We start from the raw sequence: 25782 nt of genomic DNA on the forward strand, positions 1-25782 counted from the left end.
AGACGGCTCTGACCGTGATGGAAACCAAGCACATGGAAACACCTTTGATCTTCCCACTGCAGTGGTACCTATTGATCTACTTGCACTGGCGTGCTTTCAAACTGCTAGGCTGGCAGGAGTTGGGACAGAGCAACAGGAGCTCACCCTGTCACAGGGATTCAAACCGCCAACCTACCGATCGGCAACCCCAAGAGGCTCCGTGGTTTAGACCACAGCTCCACCCGTGTCCCAAATAAGCAAGCACACAATCACTGATAGATCCACCCGCCATTGCGAGGCTCAAAGCAATGAAGATGATGGCTCCCCAGCTGTTGCCATTGGCTGTGGGTTTCTTGTGATGTCACAAAAGCACTTGGCAACTGAGTGGATATAAAGGCAGGCCAAAGGAAAGGCCTTTTCTGTTACCAGCAGGACACACCTGGCAATGGATGTGACATTCAGCACTGCCCAGGTTTATTTCACTTGGTGAGTGGAATGAGGCAATCCTCTGGCAGTGGGATGCTAGGGAGCAATAATAAGGCAGGTTTGCTTGCTTGAAGGCTGCTGGTATCTGCGATTAGAAGCTGGAGGACACCTGATGATGGACCTCACAGTAGCTTCTGGCACAATGGGACACCAGGACCAGGGCCATCTTCAACAAATTCAGCACCAGGGTGCAAATATCTGCCCAGCACCTTCAAATTACCACGAATAATGTTGGGGTGGTCATAGCTGCGCAATGCCAGCCATTGGGGGGGGGGGGGGGCGCAACTCTTCCCCATGTCGCTGTGGGAGAGTGATCCCAGCAGAGGCTTGGGAGGGAAGCTGCAAACCCGCCAGCCTTATGGTTGGCAGGACGCAGCTGACGGGAAAGCCGCGCAGCTCCCCCACTTGCTGGGTATGGGAAAGACGGTTCTGACTGCTGCCCTGTTGTATTTACATCCCTCCTTTTTCTCCAAGGAAGTGAAGGTATATGGTCCTCTCCCGCCTCCTGTAATTCCCACAGGTGAAAAAGGTATAGGACCCTTGGATGGCTAAGTCCAGTCCAAAGTGACTATGGGGTGTGGCGCTCATCTCGTTTCAGGCCGAGGGAGTTGGTATTTGTCCACAGACAGCTTTCCAGGTCATGTGGCCAGCATGACTAAACCGCTTCTGGTGCAGCAGGACACCATGGCAGAAACCAGACCGTACGAAAATGCCGTTTACCTTCCCGCCGCAGCGGTACCTATTTATCTACTTGCACTGTTGTGCTTTCGAACTGCTAGGTTGGTAGGAGCTGGGACAGAGCAACGGGAGCTCACCCTGTCACGAGGATTTGAACCGCCGACCTTCTGATCTGCAAGCCCAAGAGGTTCAGTGGTTTAGACCACAGCGGCACGACAACCCTGTGAAATAGGTTAGGGCTGAGAGGCAGTGACTGGCTCTCAAGGGCACCAAGTGAGCTTCATTACCAAGTAGGGGTTTGAACCTGGTCTCCCAGATCCAAGTCTGACACTTTGACCATTACCCCACACTGGCTTTGCATTTGTGCCTGTCTGTCTGCAGTGTGTCTGGTGACCATCGGGCTGGTAGGGCAGAATGCAAGGAGGCACCAGTAGGTGGCGCCAGAGCCAATGACAGGGAGAGCTAACTCATTCTAGTTTTGTACCCATCCTCCCTGCTGAATTCCACAAGGGCAACACTCAGACTAAGGAAGAATCACATAGTCCAGGGGTCAGCAACCTTTTATTATTATTTTAGAAATTTCAACACAATAATTTTAACAAAAATACATCATCCACATAGTTTCCCCCTCCCCCTCCCCCCTAAACAAAAAAACCAACCTCCCCCCCCCCCCCGGACTTCCCTCAGCTCCTTTCTCTGGTTTCTCAACACATCTTTCTGTCTGCATGTTGTAAAATTGTAAAGATCCTCAAATTATCTATCTATATATTACAATAAAGAGTTTGTGAATGTTTATTCAAAACCTGCGAAAGAGTCCAGTTCATTTTGTTGCTTCTTCAAATATTTCGTAAAAGGTTCCCATTCATCTTTAAAATCACAGTTATCCTTGTCACGTAGTTTGTGTGTCAGTTTTGCCAATTCCGCATAGTCCATCAGTTTTTCTTGCCACAGTTCTTTCGTCGGGATTTCCTCATTCTTCCATCCTTGTGCTATTAAGACTTGCCGCCATTATCGCGTACATAAGAATATTTTTTAATTTCTTTGGCAACCTTTTTCAGCTGTGGGCCAGTCCAACGTCCCTCAGACCATGTGGTGGGTTGGACTATATTTTTTTTGGGGGGGGGATGAACGAATTCCTATGTCCCACAAATAACCCAGAGATGCATTTTAAATAAAAGCACACATTCTACTCATGTAAAAACACGCTGATTCCCAGACCGTCCGTGGGCCGGATTGAGAAGGTGATTGGGCCGCATCCGGCCCATGGGCCTTAGGTTGCCTACCCCTGATATAGTCCAACCCCCCTGATAATTTGCTGTTCACATCATCACACCACCACATACACCACATTGAAACAGGTAGCCTCAAGATCCCAGCCAAATCTTTTTGTTCTTTCTGCCTCTGTGCAAATGAGATCACCACTGTGCATTTTTCATTGCTCTTCAAAGCCATGCCTGCAGGTCCGGCTTAAGAAAAGTTCAAATTCCAGACCTGAAAGTGGTGTTAGCAGTGGTGGTGGTCTTCCTCACTGACCACCAAGTTTTACATGGGAGAACCTGCCCGTGACTTTTCCAGGGGAGCCTGTTGCAAGTGCTCTCTCCCCCTCTGCCGGCCAATTTCTAATACTGCAACAGCAATTCCAAAGACAGGTCCCGTTGCATTTTGATCAAAGCTTTCCTTTTTTAGAGCAAAGATGCTTTGGAGTAGTTCTCTGCACCAAAAAAATAAATTAAAAAAAATTAAAAAAAAGAAAAAGGATGAATGAAGGCAATAGCGCTCTCTCTCAGAATATTCTCTTCCTAGCAATATTTAACTTTGAGGTTGTGTTTTAGCTAGCATGTCTAATAATCCTAGATGGAAACCTTTTCCAAACATTTGTCTCATCCCCTTATAAAGCCATCAGGTCCCCTTAAGGCTGGGGAATCTCTTTCTGATTCAGGGCCACATTCCCATCCTTGCAACCTAAGGAACCCCATGCCAGGATGGGGGGTGGGGGGCAGAGGCAAAATTGGGCAAAGCAATAGATGCACATTTTACCTTTGTACAATGGGCTAGTTTCTACACATGCACCCTCTAGCCTTGAGAGGGAGAAAACCCCTTTTCTACCCCATTTCTGGGGATAATTTTATAAACTTCTATATCATGTGGGATTACTAACTGTCTTCTCACTTCTTCACCCCCCTGGATGGTGGGCAGTGGCGTAGCGTGGGTTGTCAGCACCAGGGGCAAGGCAAGTAATTTGCGCCCCTAACCCGTGGATTTGCACCCCCTAACCCGTGGATTTGCGCCCCCTAACCCTAACCCCCAGATGTTGCGCCCGGTGCGGCCGGCCCCCCCTGCACCCCCCACGCTACGCCACTGATGGTGGGGCAAGGACTTCTCGATATAAAAGGTCCTTGCTCAAACAAAACCATTCTGGGCACTCAGGAGTTAACGGCCTTTCCGACTCGGCTGCCTCAAAGTACATTTCTAACTCTATCTTCTTTTTGCTTTTTGGCAAAACTTGGAGTTTGACTTTTAGTCAAAGGAAACAAAAAGGTGTATTTTCTTTCCTCACACTGATCATCCCCTTGCTGTTGTTCAGCGTTGTCTGCCTCTGCTACTGTATCCACCCCCTCAGGATTAGGTGACTGTAGGCTCCCTTTTGCTCTGGTAACCAAGAAAGTACTCTGCACATGTTCTAAAACGTCCCAACCAATGAGCACAGGGGTGGGAATGTCTTCCGAAAGGGCTACCTGCCACTTCCCTGCCCAGTTTTTGAACCAGACATCTATTTCCGCTGCCTTTATGATCTCTGCTTGTTTTAATTTTAATTTTATTAATTTTCCTGGGATTATGGCTTCAGCCCTGATTATCTCCGGGTGGACTATAGTGACTTGTGCTCCCGTGTCCTTTAACCCGATATATCCTTTCCCGTCTATCCAGGTATACTCTCCAGCGTTCTTTAACAAGAGCGGTGTCAGGGGCATAGCGTGTAGGCGGTTGCTGGGGTGATTGCCCCGGGTGATTTTTCGGTGGGGGCAGCAGTGCTGCTCGTGCCGCCCTCCCTGAGCCAGCCCTGTGCCATTTTGTGAGGCTGGGATTGCAAAGCGGACCAGGGAGGGCAGTGTGATAATGACACCATGCACCCTTTGATCCCAGCCTTGTCCTCGCGGGGCTGGGATCAAAGGGTGCGTGGCTGGTGCCTCCTTCTCCTGCAGCCCTTCCTAGGAGGTTCCCTCCTTCAGATGCCTGTCTGTCCTTCTCTGGTGTAGTGTAGTGGTCCTTCTGTGGTGTGGTGCCAGTGTGGTGTAGTGGTTAAGAGCGGTAGTCTCGTAATCTGGTGAACCAGGTTCGCGTCTCCGCTCCTCCACATGCAGCTGCTGGGTGACCTTGGGCTAATCACACTTCTCTGAAGTCTCTCAGCCCCACTCACCTCACAGAGTGTTTGTTGTGGGGGAGGAAGGGAAAGGAGATTGTGAGCCGCTTTGAGACTCCTTTGGGTAGTGATAAAGCAGGATATCAAATCCAAACTCTCTCTTTCTCTCAGTGGATTTAGTTTTAAGTAAGACTATCTAAAATTGTACTGTCAGTGTAAGTATGTTGCTATTTTTAAATGTTTGAGTACATGTTTCATTAGAATGTGTTGAGTGTATAGATACTTTATGCCCCATTTGGTTTTTCAAATTTGCCCCCTTTTTTGAGGAGAATGCAGAGACGGATGCTGTTCTTCTGTTGCGGGGGAGGAAGGGAAAGGAGAATGTTAGCCACTTTGAGACTCCTTAGGGTAGTTATAAAGCGGGATATCAAATCCAAACTCCTCTTCTTCTTCTTCAACAACTCATGGAGAGTGATGGAGGCAGCGGAACGGGATACCCTCATAGCTTCCATGAACAGAAGAAGAAGAAGAGTTTGGATTTGATATCCCGCCTTTCACTCCCCTTCAGGAGTCTCAAAGCGGCTAACAATCTCCTTTCCCTTCCTCCCCCACAACAAACACTCTGTGAGGTGAGTGGGGCTGAGAGACTTCAGAGAAGTGTGACTAGCCCAAGGTCACCCAGCAGCTGCATGTGGAGGAGCGGAGACGCAAACCCGGTTCCCCAGATTACGAGTCCACCGCTCTTAACCACTACACCACACTGGCTCTGCCTTACTGAGGGTGCTGCCTTACTGCACACCATCCAGCTCAGTATCTCATACACAGCCTGGCTGTCGTTCTCCAGGAGTTGAGTGTGGGTTCTCTCCCAGCCCTCCCTAGAGATGCCAAGGACCGAACCGCTGCTGCCCCTGAAGAGGACTGTAGTTCTGCTCTGTTTTTTGCTGACCAGGCCACATCCAGAGTTGTGTCCAGCTCTGGGAACCACATTTTAAGGAGGACATCAACAAATGCTCTTGAGGGAAAACAGGTGTGGCATGGCCCAGATGTTCGCCCGCCTCTATTTTGTTATTTCAGAGAGATCTGAAGTCTCCAAAGAGAGGCAGAGGAAAGCTGTTTTGTAATCGGTGTTTGGTGAAGCAAATTTTTTTTTACTACATTAACTGTGTTCTATTTTCAAGGATACTATCCCCTTGGTAGCATTATCTCGGAGTCTACATCATCTTAATAACCTTGCCTTGCATTGCATTCCTGAAGGAGATAATAAGCAGAGCCAGGAGCTTAGAGGGCAGCCGGGGGGGGGGGGGGAGCCACAGAAGCTGCAGATTATAATAAAATGTCTTTTCATTTTGAATGGGCAGTAACTGCCTGCCTGCTTTAATACTGCAATTGGGACTGAGTGAAAGGAATGAATGAATGAATTATATTTGTACGGGCTTTTAGCTATCCTGACTTTGTTACTTCTGGCCTTTCTGATCTATCCTGTTTCATTAACAAGCAAAATAAATATATTGTTGTGGTAAAAGGGGCTACAAATAAGGGGAACCATATCCACTCTTATTTGTCAAAGCAATACTCTGATGTAGAGCCAGTTCATTTGATGTTAGCGGCCTTCTCGTCCCTGATAAATTAAAAGCTAGCTATATTGCAGGCCTCCCATGTTCTGAGGCAAAAATCTATCACTCAGGTAGGAGATTGTAATCTCTGGCACTGGATAGTGAGAGGTCTGGAAACCAAAGCCCCATACCTTCCAACATCTCTCCGATGAAAATAGGGACATCCTATTCCACACCCTCCAACATTTCTCCAGTGAAAATAGAGGTGTCCTAAGGCAAAGCGGGACATTCCAGGATCAAATCAGAAACCAGGACGGTTTCCATAATTCTGAGACTGTCGCTGGAAAACAGGGACACTTAGAGGGTCTGAGGCTCATGAGCAACTGCTGAAAAAAAAAAGTTTAAAGAAATATCCTAACACCGTTATCGAAATCTGTGGTGCAGCTCCCATCACCACATAACACTGAGACTACATAACACCGGTCTTGAAAGACCTACACTGGCTCACAGTACGTTTCCGAGCACAATTCAAAGTGTTGGTGCTGACCTTTAAAGCCCTAAACGGCCTTGGTCCAGTATACCTGAAGGAGCGTCTCTACCTCCATCGTTCTCCCTGGACACTGAGGTACAGCGTCAAGGGCCTTCTGGTGGTTCCCTCACTGCGAGAAGCCAAGTTACAGGGAACCAGGCAGAGGGCCTTCTCGGTAGTGGCGCCCGCCCTGTGGAACGCCCTCCCACCAGATGTCAAAGAGAAAAATAACTACTGTACCAGACTTTTAGAAGACATCTGAAGGCAGCCCTTTTTAGGGAAGCTTTTAATGTTTAAAAGGCTACGGTATTTTTATATTCAGTTGAAAGCTGCCCAGGGTGGCTGCCCAGAGTGGCTGGGTATAAACAAATTATTATTATATATCACCTCCTCTCAAAAAGGATAGCTGGAGAAGGTTCAGAAAGGAGCAACCAGAATGAAGTTGAAGTCTGAAGAATACCATTGCAAGCAACCTGATGATCATTGGACTAAGGAATGCTTCAACCTTTAAAATCCATTTTGAAATGCTTTTGTTTTAAAGGGTACACCTGCTTGCCACCCTGGGCTCCTCGGGTAGGAAGAGCAAGATGTAAATTCAATAAATAATCAGGAACCCTCATTACTGACAGCTGCACAGCAATATGCGCACAAGGGTAATCATGGAGCAAAGAAAATTGAGGTAGTACCAAAACTAAAGGTCTTTATTTCTCTTTCTCTTTTTTTAAAAATAAAAAATATATTATTTCAAAACAGGCCTCTGCAACCCACCTTCCCTTGGATTCATGCAGCAGGAACAACTGTTGACTGAAAAGCATGGCAGTGGTGTGTGTGTGTGTGTGTGTGTGTGTGTGTGTGTAAACCACTGAGCTGTGCCATTAAGTAAGGGGCCCATTCAGAGTCGCTGGCAGCCTTGGGAGTGTTTGATGCCATTGGCAAAGACGAGGTGCTCACATAGAACCACCATCTCTAAGGACTTTGGGCATTGCCAAAGAACCACACATTTCTCTGTTGCAGAGCGTCAGCATAAGGCCAGCCCAGGTGCAAGTCATTGTTATCAGCTTTGTAGGAATGGAGGAGAAATTTGGTTCGGTTCACACGTAAACGTGAATCTATGCAATTCACACTGTGTGAACCGAGAGACACAGCCGTCCTTCAAAATTCGCACTTCTCTGAATTTTGCAAATCTGTTCTTTCAGTCAAGCAGTGTGTGCAAAAAAATCGTACACAGGTAAAGTTTTCATAGAAATGCATATGCTGGTGAAAATAGCAAACCAAAAATGCACCGTGTTTGGCAAAATATGCCTTGCATGCAAAAATGTGTGATGCTGGAGAAATTTTGTAGAAAAACTGAAAAAAGACATGAATATTATTAAGGATTGAATACTTACCCAGTAGCTGGCAAGACTGGATGTGTGTGTGTGTTACAAGTAAGTTTAGTTGACTAGTTATATTTTGCTATACATCAAAGAAAACCAATAAAATGTTGTTTTTTAAAAAGCAAAAAAGTGTACATGAGAATTTGCACTAAAATGCTGGTGCATTTTCACAAGGACTTCTTAAAATATATATAATTGCATACTGATGTGGAAATGTGGACAACTGAACCTAAGATGGGGAAAAATGAGAATGAGAGAACTGCATCACAAAATTGTGAATTTGAAAGGACGGCTGTGTTTTAAGTCTGCATCTTGTTTCTTTGTTACTAGGAAAGTTCATCTTTAAATGCAAGTGGAATCGACCCCACATCCCTAGGCTAGTTTGACATTACTGGTTCCCTAACTTCCAAAAGAAACTATGTGCAATTTGGCTGCATCTATAGTGTAACTCCAAGAAGGACCATTGCTGCGTTTCCCTCTCTCTTCGACATACGTCCTCGGCTTCTGCACCATCCCCAGTCAGGAGTCCCAGAGGCTGTCTCAAATCCTCCCCAGGCAGCTTGCATCTTGTCTTCTTTTATAGTGTTCCAGTGTCCACCTCAAGTGTTACTCTTAAAACCACATCCTCTCAGTGTTCTCTGCACTGAGCATATTGGGGGAGTCTATAAAACAGCCTCTCCGAGCCGTAGAAGGGAGGCGAGTCCCGTGCTTCCGGGGTTCAGCAGGAAGGGGTAGGTGGATAAATCTCTCAGGTCGACAGCCACGTATTCGAGGAGAAGGAAGAGGAGGCGGGGCATGTGCTAGGTGAGTGGATCCTGCAAGAAGTAAATATATGAGGAAGAAAGGGGGGCAGCGGCAAAGCAAGCCGATTGGGCACCTGGGGCGGTGCGCATGCTGTGAGCTGGGGCAAGACACTCCGCGGGGCCTCCGAGGAGTTTTCCTGCCTCCTCCCACTCAGCCGCCCTACAGCTGAGGGAGAGGCGGCAGGCGGACAGTTTGGGGCAATGCGGAGCCTACGGGCACCCAAGCCACTGCGTCACTCCCAGGAGAGACGTGTGGCTCGGGCGCGCTGCAGGCCCCGCAGTGAGTGCCGCCCGGCATTTTGTCACCCCCTCAGTGGTGTTTTTTTTAAAAAAAATATTTAAAATTTTTTTCAATACAAACAACAATTGCAAAAGACACATACAACAAAAACCATAATAATCCTAATAACACAATTTGACAATTCAGATTTGAATACACTGATATACCTATGACTACACCCTTGGACTGCAAGAAGATCAAACCTCTCCATTCTGAAGGAAATCAGCCCTGAGTGCTCACTGGAAGGACAGATTGTGAAGCTGAGGCTCCAATACTTTGGCCACCTCATGAGAAGAGAAGACTCCCTGGAAAAGACCCTGATGTTGGGAAAGATGGAGGGCACAAGGAGAAGGGGACGGCAGAGGACGAGAGGGTTGGAAAGTGTTGTCGAAGCTACCAGCATGAGTTTGACCAGACTGCGGGAGGCAGTGGAAGACAGGAGTGCCTGGCGTGCTCTGGTCCATGGGGTCATGAAGAGTCAGACACAACTAAATGACTAAACAACAACAACACCCTTTTAAACAATATTTTCCCACCTCTCTCTCCTCCCCCTACTTCCCACCACTATCCGCCTTATCACTTAAATATTTCTTCCAGATTTCTTCATATTTATCCATTCTTAATTTGCGTCGACATGCAATTCGTTTGTATGTAGCTAATCTGTCCATATTATCAATCCATGCGCTCAATGGAATCTTTTTGCGGCTCTTCCAATTCATCAAAACAAGTTTTTCTTTGCTTCTGTGGTGACACCCGAGGCGGCCTGCCCCCCCACCACACCACCCTTCCTCTGCCCTTGGGGGGACGGACCAAGAAAGATACCAACCTTGGATGCCTATGCAATGTGCTCTCTGTGGGGGCTTCTCATGCACTTGATCCAGAACCTGCAGTGACCGTGGAGTGCTGCAGCACGATTGCTGGCAGGAGTGAGGCCTTGTCAGCAGGTAACACCTGTGCTCAGAGCTCGGCACTGGTTGCTGATTTGCTACCAGGCTGAGTTCAAGGTGTTGTTACTATTAGTATATAAAGCCCTTAGCAACTTGGGACCAGTTTCCTTGGGAGATTGCCTCACCCCCCCATCTATGTCCACTTGACTGCTTCAACATACAGAACTGGCACTGTTGCGGGTGCCACACAATACCCATTGCGTAAGAAATCCATCTTTTAGTGTGGCTGCACCTACACGTTGGAACTCCCTGCCTGTGGAAATCAGGCAGGCACTTTCACTGTACTCTTTTCAGCAGCTGCTGAAAACATTTTTATTTAGATAAGCCTACTAGATATGTAGGAATGCTGGGGGCGCTGTGGGTTAAACCACAGAGCCTAGGACTTGCCGATCAGAAGGTCGGCGGTTCGAATCCCCGCGACGGGGTGAGCTCCCGTTGCTCGGTCCCAGCTCCTGCCAACCTAGCAGTTCAAAAGCACAAAGTGCAAGTAGATAAACAGGTACCACTCCGGCAGGAAGGTAAACGGTGTTTCCGTGCGCTGCTCTGGTTCGCCAGCAGCGGCTTAATCATGTTGGCCATATGACCCAGAAGCTGTACGCCGGCTCCCTCGGCCAATAAAGCGAGATGAGCGCCGCAACCCCAGAGTCGGCCACGACTGGACCTAACGGTCAGGGGTCCCTTTACCTTTACCTTTGCTAGATATGTAGAATGTTGTTGCACGTTTTAGTCTGTTTTTAGTTTATTGCTGATTCTACCTTTTTTTGGATGTTTTACATCCTTGTTTTTAACATTTAAAAAACTGATAATTTCATTCTTCTTTGCCTTTTATGCTCTGATGGTTTTTGCTTTGTTTTTAAAAAAAGTCGTGGTGTACCCATTTTATGAAATAAATAAATATGGTTGGCCGGGGGTTAGGACCAGATGATGCTCCAACTCTACAGTTCTATGATTTTCCAAGGTAAAATACTTGGGTCCTAAGTTGTTCAGGGCCTTATAAGTTAATATGACAATTTACGATGATTGTGATGGTGTGTTGTTCGATGTTGGTTTTATCTGTGAAATGGACGTCATGTGACCACATGCTTGATGGGTGAGGTTTTTGCATTTGGGACAAAATGATTGAACAGGATGTTTAGATGAGGACAGAAGAAGCTTAATTTGGGCTAAGTCCTGTTGAATTCAGTGGGATTTACTGCCAAGCAGACATGCATAGGTTTGCGCACTCAGTCACCGCCTCATTTTATACTGTTTTTCACAGCCACTTACAATTTCATTGAACAACCTTTTCCTTCCCGTGTAAGTCGCACATGACGGCATCTTCTTTTTCCTAAGATTTCCCCCACGCCAAAATAAAATAAATAAAATGAGAGACATGTTGGTTCATCTCGGCATCGCATCCCCAAAATTTCCTCTTTTTCACCGGGAGCAAAATGAAAGGTGGAAGGGTGGAAGGAAAGAAAGAACTTTATATGAATGGCTACAGGCTCCCTAGCTCTTTGAATTAAAGGGAAATAAATAAATAAACCTCACCCTGTCATGATGAGCCACATTCACACCATCTGTTTAAAGCACTATGATGCCCCTTGAATCATGCATGGCTTCCCCCCAAAGAATTCTGGGAGTTTTTAAGGGTGCTGAGAATTGTTAGGAGCCTCCTATTCTCCTCCCAGAACTTCAATTCTCAGAGTGATTTAACAGTCAACCCCTCTTCCCAGGGAACTCTGGTAATTATATCTCTGTGAGGGGAATGGGGTCTTCTAACAATTATCACACCCTTTAAAAAAAACTACAGCTCCCAGAATGCTTTGGGGGAAGCCCTGACTGTCTAAAGTGGTATTGCAATGCTTTAAATGCATGTGACCCAAGTCAGAGCTGGCTGAAAACATTTTGCCGCCTGAGACAAAGGACAAGGTGATGTGCCTTCCTCATTCCGGCTACAGAAGCCGACTGGTCTTGCACTCAAATCTTACGTAAGCGCTGGTGTTGGGGTAGACGCCCACACCACACCCGAGGGCAGCTAAAGTGAGTGTAGGGCATCAGTGGAGTAGCGTGGGTTGTCAGCACCCGGGGCAAGGCAAGTAATTTGCGCCCCCTAACCTGTGAATTTGCGCCCCCTAACCCTAACCCTAACCCCGAGATGTTGCGCCCGGTGCGGCCGGCCCCCCCTGCACCCCCCACGCTACACCACTGTAGGGCATAACGTGAAGCCCCCAATTCTGCCTTCCAACATCTCACTGCCACCCCTCAGCAACTAAGGCTGCCACCACACGCCACCTAACAGTAGAGCCGGCCTTGGGTCAACAGATCGTGGCATGGCTGCTGTTGCTTCTTGAGCATTACGGCCAAAAAAGGATTGGAATCTAAACAACCCTCTTCCAAGCCCAAACCATTAACCATGGCAAGCAGCAGATGCGACCCAGATGTATGGTGTGTTGCGGCCCTTCTGGAGAGGAGGAAGAACGTGATGCCCACTCACAGGTTTGATGGAATCCTGTTCTGCATACTTGAACTTCTTCTGCTTGTAGTAGTCCCGGTTGGATAGGAAGTTGAGCAGAAGGAGATCACAAAGTACAGAGGCCTGCAGGAGACAAAACAGGACTTCCAGTGTTGTTGACATGTGCTTTGGGTGGCTACAGATGGACCTGAGTGACGATGCCCTCCTGCCATTCCCACAGACACTCTCACTTTCCTTATTTACAAGGTAATGAAGTCTCTGTTTTCTGCCATGTGCTCCTTCTAAAGCTAGTTTTCTCTCCCATTATAATCTTTCACAGAAAAATTGAGTCTCTGGAAGCTAAATCTCTGAAAGGGAGGTGAATGTCAGTGTACTCACACGGGTAGAAAAAATCAGCACATGGACTCCGACTAACACTGGGAATAACTTTCTTAAAAGCTGTTCAACAGTGGAATGGACCAGACCCTTCAAGTGTTCCTCTTTTCCAGAGACATTATGGGATTCACAGAAGCTGTCCTGGTTTCTGATTTGATCCCAGAATATCCTGCTTTTCCTTAGTGTATTTTTTGTCTTTGTGGAAGCCGCCCAGAGTGGCTGGGGAAACCCAGCCAGATGGGCGGGGTACAAATAAATTATTATTATTATTAGGATGTCCCTATTTTCATTGGAGAGACGTTGGAGGGTATAATGGACTCCCTTAGAAGCTGGTGGACCCTCCTTTGTTGGAGGTTTTTAAGCAGAGGCTTGATGACATCTCCCAAAGACTTCTGGGAACTGTAGTTTGTTAAGGGTGCTGTGAGGCTCCTATGCCCCTCACAGAGCTTCAGTTCCCAAAGTGGTTGAACAATCAGTCCCTCTTTCCAGGGATCTTTGTGAGGGGAACATGGGGTCTCCTAACAACTCTCAGCACCCTTAACTCCAGGATGCCATGACCATCAGAAGTGGCACCAGAGTATTTTAAATGGATGGTGTGAATGTGGCCTAAAAAAAATACACAGACCACCTGGTCACAGTCTTCCCAACAATGGCGAGATGGGTTGCATGTTGCATTTAAACTATAGCCATTGAATCCAAATTGGCTTCTATGCCAATAATTTGGCATGCAGATCTCTGGCAAATCTGTGTCTTCTTCTGTCCTCTCTTTATGTTGATGCATTAAGTGACAACAACCCCCAAGGTTGTAAATGCCTGCAGATTCTTTTGGCGTTTCACCTGTTTCATAGCCAGAATAGAGCTTAATTCATTCTTAACCTGAAACTGTCCTTAACCTGAAGCACCACTTTAGCTAATGGGGCCTCCTGCTGCCGCTGCACGATTTCTAGTCCCATCCTGAGGTAAAGTTCTTAACCCGAGGTACTATTTCTGGGTTAGCGGAGTCTGTAACCTGAAGCATCTGTAACCCGAGGTACCACTGTACTTCCTTACACAGCACATAGTGAAACTGGGGAACTCCCTGCCACAGGAGGCAGTGATGGCGACCAACTTGGATGGCTCTACAAGAGAATTAGATTAATGGAGAAAAGGACCGTCAGTGGCTACTAGCCATAGTGGCTGTGTTCTGTCTGTTGTAGGAGGTGCTGTTGTTGATTCTGAATTCCAGTGGCTGGGCGTTACAAGTGAGGAGAGTGCTCTAGACAGACCCTCTAGGGCCTGATCTAGCAGCCAGACTCCTCCGGGGTTCTTCATAACAGCACTTACCACTCCAAAGATGCCAATCCCGGAGCCTATGGTTGTCATCGTTGGAATAATGTCAAATTTTCCTGCCTGGGTAGGAACAGAGATAGCAAGGGGAGAACTGTTAGTGTCCTTTATGGCCACCAAAGAAAGCAAGTGAGCTTTGATTGGTTAATTCTACACAACTGTGGGTGATTAAAGCTGCAGGAAGGGGTGTGGCCTGGGAATGCCCCACCCCCTGATATGCATCTTGCTTGGGAATAAATTCCATCTAACACAACAGGAGTTTCACAATATGGAGTGCATGATCTGCACCCAATGCAGGTAAACCTTCTGCTTGAGCTATCTACCTGGGACTGAGAGGCACTGAGGTATAGTGGTTAGAGGAGTAGTGAGGAACCTTCATCCCTCCAGATGTTGCTGAACTCCCAGCTTCCATCATCCTGCCTGGGGCTGATGGGAGTTGGACTCCTGTTAACACCTGGAGGGCCACAGGTTCCCTTCTTTGGGTTAGAGCAACTGACAAGGAGACCCGAGTTCAAATCCTCACTCAACCAAGAAGTTTGGGCTCATCATACTTGCTCCTGGTGTCACCTACCTCACAAGGTTGTTGTGAGGATGAGATGGGGGTGGAGAACCATGTATACTGCCCCGAACGCCTTTAAGAAAAGCTGGGATAGATGAGGGGGTGAGGGTTGGTCAAACCAGGGACACAGCTAGGATGGCCAGGTCAGGAGCATCCCAGACCCTGAGATTTCAAGGTCCAAACCTGAGACATAGGGATGGCCCCATGTAATGTCATGGGGCAGGCCCTGGAGATGGAGGTTAATTGGGAGAGGGGAGCAGAGGAAAGCAACCCACCGACCCAGATAGTCTAGGCCAGTGTTTCCCAACCTTGGGTCTCCAGCTGTTTTTGGACTACAACTCCCATCATCCCTAGCTAGCAAGACCAGTGGTCAGGGATGATGGCAACTGTAGTCCAAAAACAGCTGGAGACCCAAGGTTGGGAAACACTGGTCTAGGCTATAATTTGCAGCCAGCAAGCTGCATGCACATTCTTCTCAATATTTTTATTATTATTGAAGGCGCTTTTGCGCACCTCGAGATTCAAGCCCTACCTGGAGATTTATTGTTCTGCGCTGAGGGCCTTCTGGCGGTTCCCTCACTGCGAGAAGCCAAGTTACAGGGAACCAGGCAGAGGGCCTTCTCGGTAGTGGCACCTGCCCTGTGGAACACCCTCCCACCAGATGTCAAAGAGAACAACTACTACCAGACTTTTAGAAGACATCTGAAGGCAGCCCTGTTTAGGGAAGCTTTTAATGTTTGATACATTACTGTATTTTAATATTTTGTTGGGGGCCGCCCAGGGTGGCTGGGGAAGCCCAGCCAGATGGGCCGGGTATAAATAATAAAATATTATTATTATTATTATTATTATTATTATTATTATTATTATCCCTGCCACCTGGAGGGAGCCAGGCAAATCTAGATATTTCAGGAGGTCTGGCAACCCTACCCGCAGCTGCATTTGACTGACGTTGCCCAGCCTACTTGGAAGGAAGGCTGCACTCACAACAATCGAGGCCACAAGGAGAAAACACCAACCGTTTTTCAAAGCGAGCCTTACCTTCCCGTTCACCAGAATGTCGAATCGGATGCCAAACACCTTGTACAGGGTTCTTAGGTCTCTTCCATTTTCTCTGTAATATTTGGCGTACCTTTCAAAGCAAAAAGAGGCAATTTGTATGCGTGAAAATGAACAAGGGTTCCTGGAACTGGAATCCTCAGGGTCTCTCTCTGTCTGGCCCTCAAGGCTCTCCTCAGGCCACCCCCCTCACAGCAGTGCTCTCCCCATGTATGATGCCAGCAGCTGGCATTTATTTGTGAGTGGCATATTGGTTAGAGTGACGGACTAGGACCTGGGGGAGACTAGGGTTCAAATCCCCCTACCCAGCCACGGATGTGACCTTGAGGACCAGTCCTTGCCTCTCTCAGGCTGACCTACCTCACAGGGTTGTTGTGAGGGAAAAATGGAGAGAGAGAAGAGCTGAGCGTGCCACGTTGAGCTCCTTGGAGGCAAAGGTGGGGATACAAATGGAATAAATAAATAAGGGGGGGGGGGAGACAGACAAACGGGACAGAACAACCCCAAAAGGCCACCGTACCTGAAGTTGAACCCTGGAGAGAGGTTGTTTTCATCATTGTAAAGTCCATGGAACCGGTAAACGGGCACACAGTGCCTCACAAGCCAGTCGAGGTCACAGTCCCAGGAGATGGTGATGCCAACGACGCCCCCCTGCCCAGGGGAACAAGAGGGCATCCTAAATTTTGGGGGGGCCTAAGAGAGTGGGGCCCTAAGCTATAGCTTGTTTAGCTTATAAGTAAATCCGGCACGGCCTGCAAAACTGGTTTGCGTCTGAAGGAGTTGGAGCCATCCATGCCTGCTTAGCACCCTACTCACTTTGACTCAGCACCTACTAGTCCAGTGTTTCCCAACCTTGTGCCTCCAGCTGTTTTTGGACTACAATTCCCATCATCCCTTGCCACTGGTCTTGCTAGTCAGGGATGATGGGAGTTGTAGTTCAAAAACAGCTGGAGGCACAAGGTTGGGAAACACTGGACTAGTCAACCCATTTCCCCTTGCCCAGACTGGCCAGGAGGAAGTCCTCACCTTAAGGGCGAGAACGGAAAACTTCTGCCCGGATTCCTCCACCACGTACCCCAGCTCAAACACAGGACACAGGGGGTCCCTGTCTTTGTGGTAGGTGCAGTTCTTGAGGTAGTCCTTGGTGACTCGCTCCACAAGGTTACGTCTGCAGAAGAGGAAGAAACAAACCCGGTCATCTCTGTTTGCAGATGGCTCACTAAATGAGGGTTGTTAACTGGGCTGCCAGCTGCCTTGAGCATCATGCCGTGAGTGGAAAAGGCAGGGTAGGTTCAAGACAGGACTCCACCTGGAGTCCTGTGTCCAGCTTCATTATACAGCTTCCAGAGTGAAATATACTCGGAGTCGAGTGTGGATTTCATGCTCTTTATTCAGCTCATAGTAGTGAGGAGGAATGGAAGTTCTCCCAAAATGTCTGCTTTATATACATTATTTACACAATGGGCCCCACGTGATTGGCTAATTCCAGGATTCTCCTGTAGGCCAATCCAGTTGCGGATTCACTTCCAGCTGGAGTTGGATTGGGTGGCTCCTGTGGCCCAATAAGACTGCTGCATTCTGGATCCTATTGTTCTAGGACCAATCAGACTGCTGCATTCTGAATCCTATTGTTCTAGGACCAATCAGACTGCTGCATTCTGCATCCAGTTTGGATCCTATTCAACTCAGTACATAACACAGAGGATGCTGAAGACCCACCTCTTTGCCCCGGCTTGAGCTGTACGATTTTAGGACCTACTTTATTTTTATGATTCTAACTTTTTAAAAAATTAAATAATTCTTATTAGTTTTCCATCACAATAATCCAATAAAAGCCTCATTATAACAATGCCAAATTATAATACCATTAATAATGCCAATCATTCCAAAGCCAAATTATACAATTTAGGTGCTCCCCCTCCCCCCGTGTACTAGAACTGATGGTTTGATGATGATTTACTATATTTCTGCATTCCAAAATCTTATGAATTTCCATTACACTCCAGTCAGAATAACAAACCCTTATACGATTCTAACTTCTTTTAAACTGTTTTTAATTTTATAAGTCACCCTGGAGGGGCAGGTAATATAAGAACAACACAACAACAACAACAACAACAACAACAACAACAACAACAACAACAACAACAACATTACCGTATAGCATGAGGACTGTCCCACACGATCTCATGGATCCTGGGCTTACCTGGCGACTTTGAACTTGGGGAAGGTGATACTGTTCTTGATAAACAAGGTGAAGTTTTCAGCCGCCAGAAGCAGAGGGGGGCTGTAAGACAAAAGAAGGATTAGTGCCTATGTGTCAAAATGCCTGTGTCCAAAGGAGGTGGGGATACCCTTCCACCTTACTTGTTTACCAAATTATATGCCACTACTAATAAAAACAATCCAGAGCCATTAGCAACAATTAAAACCATATACAAACACAAACACACATAAAAAATGCACACACAAAACCCTCCCAATTCATGATGTGTTGAGGATCCCAGGAATAGACAATCATTGATTAAATGGAACCAAAGGTCTAAGAGACAACATCCTACATTCTTCTGATTTTATGAGGACTAGTGTCACTTGGATGAGAAAGCAGAGACTTACTTAGGAACTTTGTCATCGATCTCCACCGGACACCACCCAAAGATCTCGCAGGTTTTCTCTGTGTGGCTAAAATTCACACACTTCCCAGTCATGATACCTGCAGAAAATGGAAAACACAGTCCGGTTAGTAAAAGATCATCTAAGAGACCAGCATGAGCTATTTGCAGTCTTTGGATAAAGCTCTACTGCACTCTAACCCAGGCATAGGCAAACTTGGCCCTCCAGTTGTTTTGAGACTACAGTTCCCATCATCCCTGACCACTGGTCCTGTTAGCTAGGGATGATGGGAGTTGTAGTCCCAAAACATCTGGAGGGCCAAGTTTGCCCATGCCTCCTCTAATCCATGATTTCCTCCAGCAGCTTGTAAACCTGTGAAGGGAAACTTCTGCATTTAATCTATGCACTTCACCTTGAAAGCTTTAGACCAGGGATGGGGAACTTGTGGGTCTCCAGAGGTTGAAGAACTATAACTCCCATCCTCCTCCCTGACATATTGCCACACTAGCCGGGGCTGATGGCAGTCAAATCAACACAGAAGTTTATAACATTATGCATGGCATGGAGAGAGTGGATAGAGAAAAGCTTTTTGCCCTCTCTTTTGCAGCCCTGCCCTGATTTCATGCAAATCTGGGATGGTGATGTTAATCCTCCAATGCGGGCTGTGTGACGACAGCCTTACGTTTTTTTTATATATAGGAAGATATATAATGAGTCACAGGGTGAACGCGACAAGGGCTTATTGCCTGCACGGTTTCCTTCTCACCTTGGCCCTGACGAAGGAACTTTCCGGCAGTGCATTCGCTGTCTTGGTCACATTTCCCTGCTTCGGGATGCTGAGATAAAGGCAGAAAAAAACGTGTGTCACTCAACAACCAGGATGTAAATTTACATCACATCTCTTTTGCATTCTTACATCAGGTACATCATTGCTGGGGACTCTGTGGCCCTCCAGATGCTGCTGGACTAAAACTCCGACCACCCCTGATTGTTGGGATGGGAAGAATCAAACTAGTAATGGAGGAGCACAAGTCAGGCTGCATGCTTGGAAGGTTTCCTGAGGAAGTGAGTCTCACTTCACTGGGGGTTACAGGATGGAAGCAGCAAGACTTGGGAGATGGTGTGTGTTGGTGGAGGGGCAGGTTCCTGATGGCGGATGACCTTGTGTGGTATGGAAAGGAGGACAAGAAACAAAGTTTTATGGCACTGTCTGCATCAGCTTGATGCATCCCTGAAAATAGCACAAGGACTCTCGTCCCGATTCTTGTTTTGCTTTGTCCCTGATTAGTGCTCTGCTTCTTGGTTGTTTGCCAGGAAAGCACTTCATTAAAGCACTTCAATTAATTTGTACAAACGTCTTGTGACATCCCTCATCCTGGCCACTTTACAGACCTTTCACCCTTCCTAGTCGGGACCTTTTGGAACTCCCCCCTATTAACATTTATGCTCGTTTCTTTTCAGGGTTGGGGCTCTCCTGTTCTTGCACAATTGCTGCTACTTCCCACTGGGGCAAGAACACTCCCTTCTGAATCATCTGCGTTCGCCGCAGAAAGCTTTGCAATATCAGTGACCTCTGATTACATTAAATTCCTGGGCTTTGCAGAGGGAGGGAGGTGGGAGACAGAATCTGTTACTCTTCAGTCCATTGCTAGCCTTAAACTTGCAGAGCTTTTGCTCGTGCCTGTTAGTTTTGCCAACTTTCCCCCATTTGAAACTCTTCTCTACAGTGGTACCTCGGGTTAAGAACTTAATTCATTCTGGAGGTCTGTTCTTAACCTGAAACTGTTCTTAACCTGAAGTACCACTTTAGCTAATGTGGCCTCCTGCTGCCGCTGCACTGCTGCTGCACGATTTCTGTTCTCATCCTGAAGCAAAGTTCTTAACCCGAGGTAGTATTCTTGGGTTAGCGGAGTCTGTAACCTGAAGCATCTTTAACCCAAGGTACCACTGTATTTAATTTGGGCTTTCGTGGTAAAATAAGAAGGCAGTTGACAGGGTGTCCTCTTGAATGTTTTAGCCAGATGATGGAATGTTATTATCATGGTTTGCCTGCTTGTATCTTTAGGGGAAAGACCTCCTTCTCCATCCTGGTTCGATCCAGGTGTTTTGGACTAAAACTCCCCATCAGCCCCAGACGTGGCATGATACAGGTCTAGGAGGGGCAGGAGCCAGACTGCAGCTGGTAGGATTGCCACCTTTCTTCCCACAGATGCATAGCTTGGTGGAACTGCTGTGGATTAAAGCAGATCTATGGAGCAAAGAGCTGCGATGCAGCTGGCTGCGTTTGACCCCTGTGGATGGGTCAGTGGTCAGAGCTGTGTGAAAGTCTAACAGCTCTTTATACTCATAGCTGTTCGGCAATCCAACAGACTCCCTCGAAAGGTGGTGGCTCTCCTTCATAGGAGGTTTTTGAAGCAGAGGTTGGATAGCCATCTGTCATGGATGCTTTAGCCGAGATTCCTGCAATGCAGGGGGTTGGACTAGTGGATCCTTAGGGCCCCTTACAACTCTTCCATTCTATGACTCTAGGGAGTTTATTTATTTATTGGAATAAAATTTAAATGCCGCTTGATTGTAAAAAAACAAAAAACAAACAAAACCAACAACCCTCAGAGCAGTTTGCAAAACAGTGAGATTGAAAACAGCTAAAAACAACTATTTGGTAATGTATTAATTACAAAAAAAGCTAAAAACGGGATTAAAACACATGCCAACATTCAAAACATCTGGGTAGGCTCACCTAAACAAAAATTGTTTTTAGACCACTGTAAGCAGATGAAAACATTAGCAGGATTCTAATAACACTTGTAAGGGATGCGGGTGGCGCTGTGGGTTAAACCACAGAGCCTAGGACTTGCCGATCAGAAGGTCAGCGGTTTGAATCCCTGTGACGGGGTGAGCTCCCGTTGCTCGGTCCCTGCTCCTGCCCACCTAGCAGTTTGAAAGCACGTCAAAGTGCAAGTAGATAAATAGGTACTGCTCCGGCAGGAAGGTAAACGGCGTTTCTGTGCGCTGCTCTGGCTCGCCAGAAGCGGCTCGGTCATGCTGGCCACATGACCCGGAAGCTGTATGCCAGCTCCCTCAGCCAATAAAGCGAGATGAGCGCCGCAACCCCAGAGTCAGCCAAGACTGGACCTAATGGTCAGAGGTCCCTTTACCTTTACTAATAACACTTGTAGGTAACAAATACTATGGACTATATGGACAGATGCAAAATAGAGGTTGTGAAATAATATTCAGTTGAAAATGTTGGCAATAGAACCTAGGGAGGGGATAGTGGGAAGTCCCGAGATTCAGAGAAATCTCTTTATATGGATATGTATTTGGTATTGTTATAACTTTACACTTGTGAAATGAAATGAAAACAATTTTTTAAAAAGTTTTTAGCAGGCACCAAAAGAAGTGCAGTGAAAGCACCTGCTTGTTGTCCCTAGGCAGGGAGCAGGGGCGGTCCATCCTGTTTCGCCGCCTGAAGCGAAACAGGGGTGTGCCACTCCCTGCCTTCCCACTGCCCCCCAACTTATGCTATTGCCGGAATGCCCCTCTCGCTGAACTCATTGAGAGCCGGGGTCATGCTACTCATCTTCTCCACTCCAGGACTCCAAACTCTGGACTCTCCGGCAAATATTGCGCAGCCTAATTTTGTGTGTGTTTGCTGCTGGCTGCTGTGAGCACTTTCTGAAGAAGGAAAGAGAGTTATGTGGAATTAAGAAACAACCGATTACCTCAGGGCACGTTTCCTGCTTCTGTCCACGGGTGATAATGAAGTTGGTCATAACCACAAAGGAACTGTCGCCCTACAGAGGAAAATAAGACCAGATAGCTTGGTTAAGGAGAAGAGTAATTGGGCCTCTTTTGAATTATGGTGCTGGAGGAGACTCTTGAGAGTCCCATGGACTGCAAGAAGATCAAACCTCTCCATTCTGAAGGAAATCAGCCCTGAGTGCTCACTGGAAGGACAGATCCTGAAGCTGAGGCTCCAATACTTTGGCCACCTCATGAGAAGAGAAGACTCCTTGGAAAAGACCCTGATGTTGGGAAAGATGGAGGGCACAAGGAGAAGGGGGCGACAGAGGACGAGATGGTTGGACAGTGTTCTCAAAGCTATGAGCATGAGTTTGACCAAACTGCGGGAGGCAGTGGAAGACAGGAGTGCCTGGCGTGCTCTGGTCCATGGGGTCACGAAGAGTCGGACACGACTAAATGACTAAACAACAACAACATGCCTCTTCTGCTCTCTGTTCAACAGTGGAACAGGCTCCTTGTGAAGGTGGTGGACTCTCCTTCACGGAAGGTCCTTAAGCAGAGGTTGGGTGGCCACCTGTCAGGGATTCTGTAGCTGTGATTCCTGCATTGCGGGGGGTTGGACTAGATGACCCTCAGGATCCCTTCCAACTGTAGAATTCTGTGATTCTGTGAACCAGGTGGTCCACAGTTTGGCTTAACAGCTTGCCTTTTACCCTGGTGGTGGCATTATCAAATTCCAGGTCAGCTTATTACAAAATCTCCTCCATCCATTATTTAATGATGAGAAGGTTGGTTCATAACACATCAAGCTGCCATATCAACCAGCCTCTAAATTGTGGGATTCCCTTGCTAGGGAGATGCAACTGGTTTCTTTGCTATACAGTGGTACCTCGGGTTAAGTACTTAATTCGTTCTGGAGGTCCGTTCTTAACCTGAAACTGTTCTTAACCTGAAGCACCACTTTAGCTAATGGGGCCTCCTGCTGCCGCCTCATTGCTGGAGCACGATTTCTGTTCTTATCATGAAGCAAAGTTCTTAACTTGAGGTACTATTTCTGGGTTAGTCGAGTCTGTAACCTGAAGCGTATGTAATCTGAAGCGTATGTAACCTGAGGTACCACTGTACTGCTTTCGGCAAATGCTGAAGACACACATTTTTGCCCCTGAGATGTGTGTTTTGGGGGCCCACCCTATTCTTGTGACTGTAATGTGTTTCAACTGCTTCTAATTCATAATTTCAAGTTGTTGTCACCTACCCTGGGACCTGCTGGTGAAGGGCGGGTAATGGCAATAAAAAATAATAATAATACTATCAACTTTCCTGCTCTTATTCCCCACAGAATGGTACAATTCCCAGAATTCCCTGGGAAAGGGCATTGGTGGTTAAACCACTTTTGGAATTGTAGCTCTGTGAATAGGGCCCTCCTAACAACTCTCTGTATTCTTAGCAAACTACAGCTCCCAGAATTCTTTGCGGAAACCAATGACTGCTTATAGTATCATAGTGCTTTACATGTAGGGGGTGAATATGTCCTGGATATCAGCTACCAACAAGCACTGCCATTTGCGTACAGAGTTCAAATATGTATAAACAGCACTAAGCAGGAAGAAAAACTGTCCAATTAATACAACCAGGACAAAAGAAGGGTGAATGGCCAATTTTTGTGAAAAACTTCCATCACAGCCTCTCGTGAAAAAGAAAACTGCTCAGCTCAAAGACTTCTTATCAGTCGCTGATGCACATCCCGGATTACTGGGACACATTCCTCAAAGATGATAGTTGAGAAAAGCTTTCACCAAGGAGACTTAGGCATAGCTGTCAACTTTTCGCTTTTCTTGCGAGGAATCCTATCCGGAATAAGGGAATTTCCCTTAAAAAAAAGGGAAACGTTGGCACAGTTCTATTTGTGTTGCTGTTAACTGATTGTCCTTTTTTTTTTTTTACATGTTTGTACTTCGGGGTACATTGCAAATATTTTTACATACTGCTGGGTCTTATTGCGGTTTGTGTCACATTCATAGTGTGTGTGGCCACACTTAACTCTGTGTTTGATTGTGATAATCATTTTACCTACAGTGGTACCTCGGGTTAAGTACTTAATTCGTTCTGGTGGTCTGTTCTTAACCTGAAACTGTTCTTAACCTGAAGCACCACTTTAGCTAATGGGGCCTCCCGCTGCTGCTGCACCGCCGGAGCACGATTTCTGTTCTCATCCTGAAACAAAGTTCTTAACCCGAGGTGCTATTTCTGGATTAGCGGAGTCTGTAACCTGAAGCATATGTAACCTGAAGTGTATGTAACCTGAAGTACCACTGTATCTGAAAGGTGCTGTTGTTGTTTAAGCTTAAAGATAATAATTATATGGGGAAATAAATGGAAAAATCGTTGACATCCCACTCTGTTTTTCCCCCACATTTTCTCCATCTTCTTAACTATACTAGCAGAGCAGTTTGTTAGGGTGTCCGTGTGGAGAATGTGAAGGACCACATGAATGAGTTGTGAACTGAACAGGAATTGAATTGGTTCCTTTCCAGAGGGTGTGAACCGGCACTGGAACCAATTCCTTTTTCTTAAAACCAAACTTTCCAAGAGCTTCTTTTCCTTCTGTTGGACAGAAGTGCTTAATTCCTTACCTGAGGAGGGAAAACATAATCAGCCACGTCCCATATGTCCGGGCCGATGTCACTGGTATTTGTCAGGGTTAATCCTTTGAGCTTCACTGAGACGGAGCTGATGATGCCATCCTTGGACTGGTAGCCTTTCTCATAAAGGAAAACCCACCTAGTGAAGAAGTGGGAGGGGAGGAGAGACAGAAGATAATTGACAGCCACAAGGAGCAACTGGGTGCTGCGTTCTCGCATCCTCAGAACAGCCAATCACATTGCAGATTCTATACCTGTCTTCTAATTCTGGGATGGGCAACCTGTTGGCCCTAGCCAGTATATGGTCCACAGCCTAAATTTATGTGACCTAAAGCATCATTCAAATACCCTGGACGTTCCCTCCACCATGCTTGCCTCTCCTGAACACCAACTCTTTGATGGCACACTGAGCCCTAAAGGAGGGGGAGGGAAAGTTGAAATTCTGGGATATTCAAAAAGCAGCCAGACCTACAATTCATATCTTGCTAGATAGGCACATCATGAGAGCTGACCCTCACAGTCTTCCTGTTACATATTTATATCTATCTATCATCTATCTATCTATCTATCTATCTATCTATCTATCTAATCATCTTCCTTTCTGAGCACTGAAGCCCATTTTAAGCCTGCCTGAACAAAGCTGCTGTACCTGTTACTACTCTTTAGCAATTAAAGCTCACACCAATAACAAACTTAGTTGGTCTCTAAGGTGCTACTGGAAGGATTTTTTAAATTTTTTGTTTCAACTACAGCAGGCCAACATGGCTACCTACCTGTATCCTGAGTGAATAAATGTTATTTTCACCTTTTACAAGACTGTTTGTGTGGTGGTTATTTTGAGGGGGAGAAAGTGGGGGGTGGGGAGGAATACCAGGGAAATCCAATCTGCCGTAAAGCATTCTGGATTACTAGCCTTTTAGTTTTTAAGGCTAAAACCAGCCTGTCTAGCGAAATGTTGCAGGGATAAAAGGAAGGACTTCTTCACAGTGCAGAGTTAAACCACGGAACTCCTTGAAT

The 25782-nt window shown here is 46.7% G+C and overlaps 1 protein-coding gene and 1 long non-coding RNA gene across 2 annotated transcripts in view; one reads left to right on the forward strand and one right to left on the reverse strand.

Annotated features, from left to right (window-relative positions):
- Positions 1 to 887: 887 nt before the first annotated feature.
- Positions 888 to 20414, forward strand: LOC307204370. Its single transcript, XR_013833647.1, has 3 exons — positions 888 to 985; positions 7125 to 7262; positions 19298 to 20414. It is a non-coding gene; the product is annotated as an uncharacterized lncRNA (long non-coding RNA).
- The window catches only part of P2RX1 (purinergic receptor P2X 1), a 28580-nt gene continuing 10055 nt past the window's right edge, over positions 7258 to 25782 (reverse strand). The window contains exons 2-13 of the mRNA XM_079955780.1: positions 24757 to 24904; positions 22102 to 22173; positions 19143 to 19212; positions 18380 to 18476; positions 17970 to 18050; positions 16790 to 16931; positions 16284 to 16414; positions 15746 to 15836; positions 14143 to 14208; positions 12466 to 12567; positions 11256 to 11316; positions 7258 to 8774 (exon numbers count right to left, since the gene is read on the reverse strand). Of these exons, the coding sequence (XP_079811906.1) occupies positions 11260 to 11316; positions 12466 to 12567; positions 14143 to 14208; positions 15746 to 15836; positions 16284 to 16414; positions 16790 to 16931; positions 17970 to 18050; positions 18380 to 18476; positions 19143 to 19212; positions 22102 to 22173; positions 24757 to 24904 (1057 nt within the window). The 3' untranslated portion in view covers positions 7258 to 8774; positions 11256 to 11259. The remainder of the gene's footprint in view (positions 8775 to 11255; positions 11317 to 12465; positions 12568 to 14142; positions 14209 to 15745; positions 15837 to 16283; positions 16415 to 16789; positions 16932 to 17969; positions 18051 to 18379; positions 18477 to 19142; positions 19213 to 22101; positions 22174 to 24756; positions 24905 to 25782) is intronic.

The sequence above is a fragment of the Podarcis cretensis genome (assembly GCF_951804945.1).
Source record: "Podarcis cretensis genome assembly, chromosome: 15".
Lineage (NCBI taxonomy): Eukaryota > Metazoa > Chordata > Lepidosauria > Squamata > Lacertidae > Podarcis > Podarcis cretensis.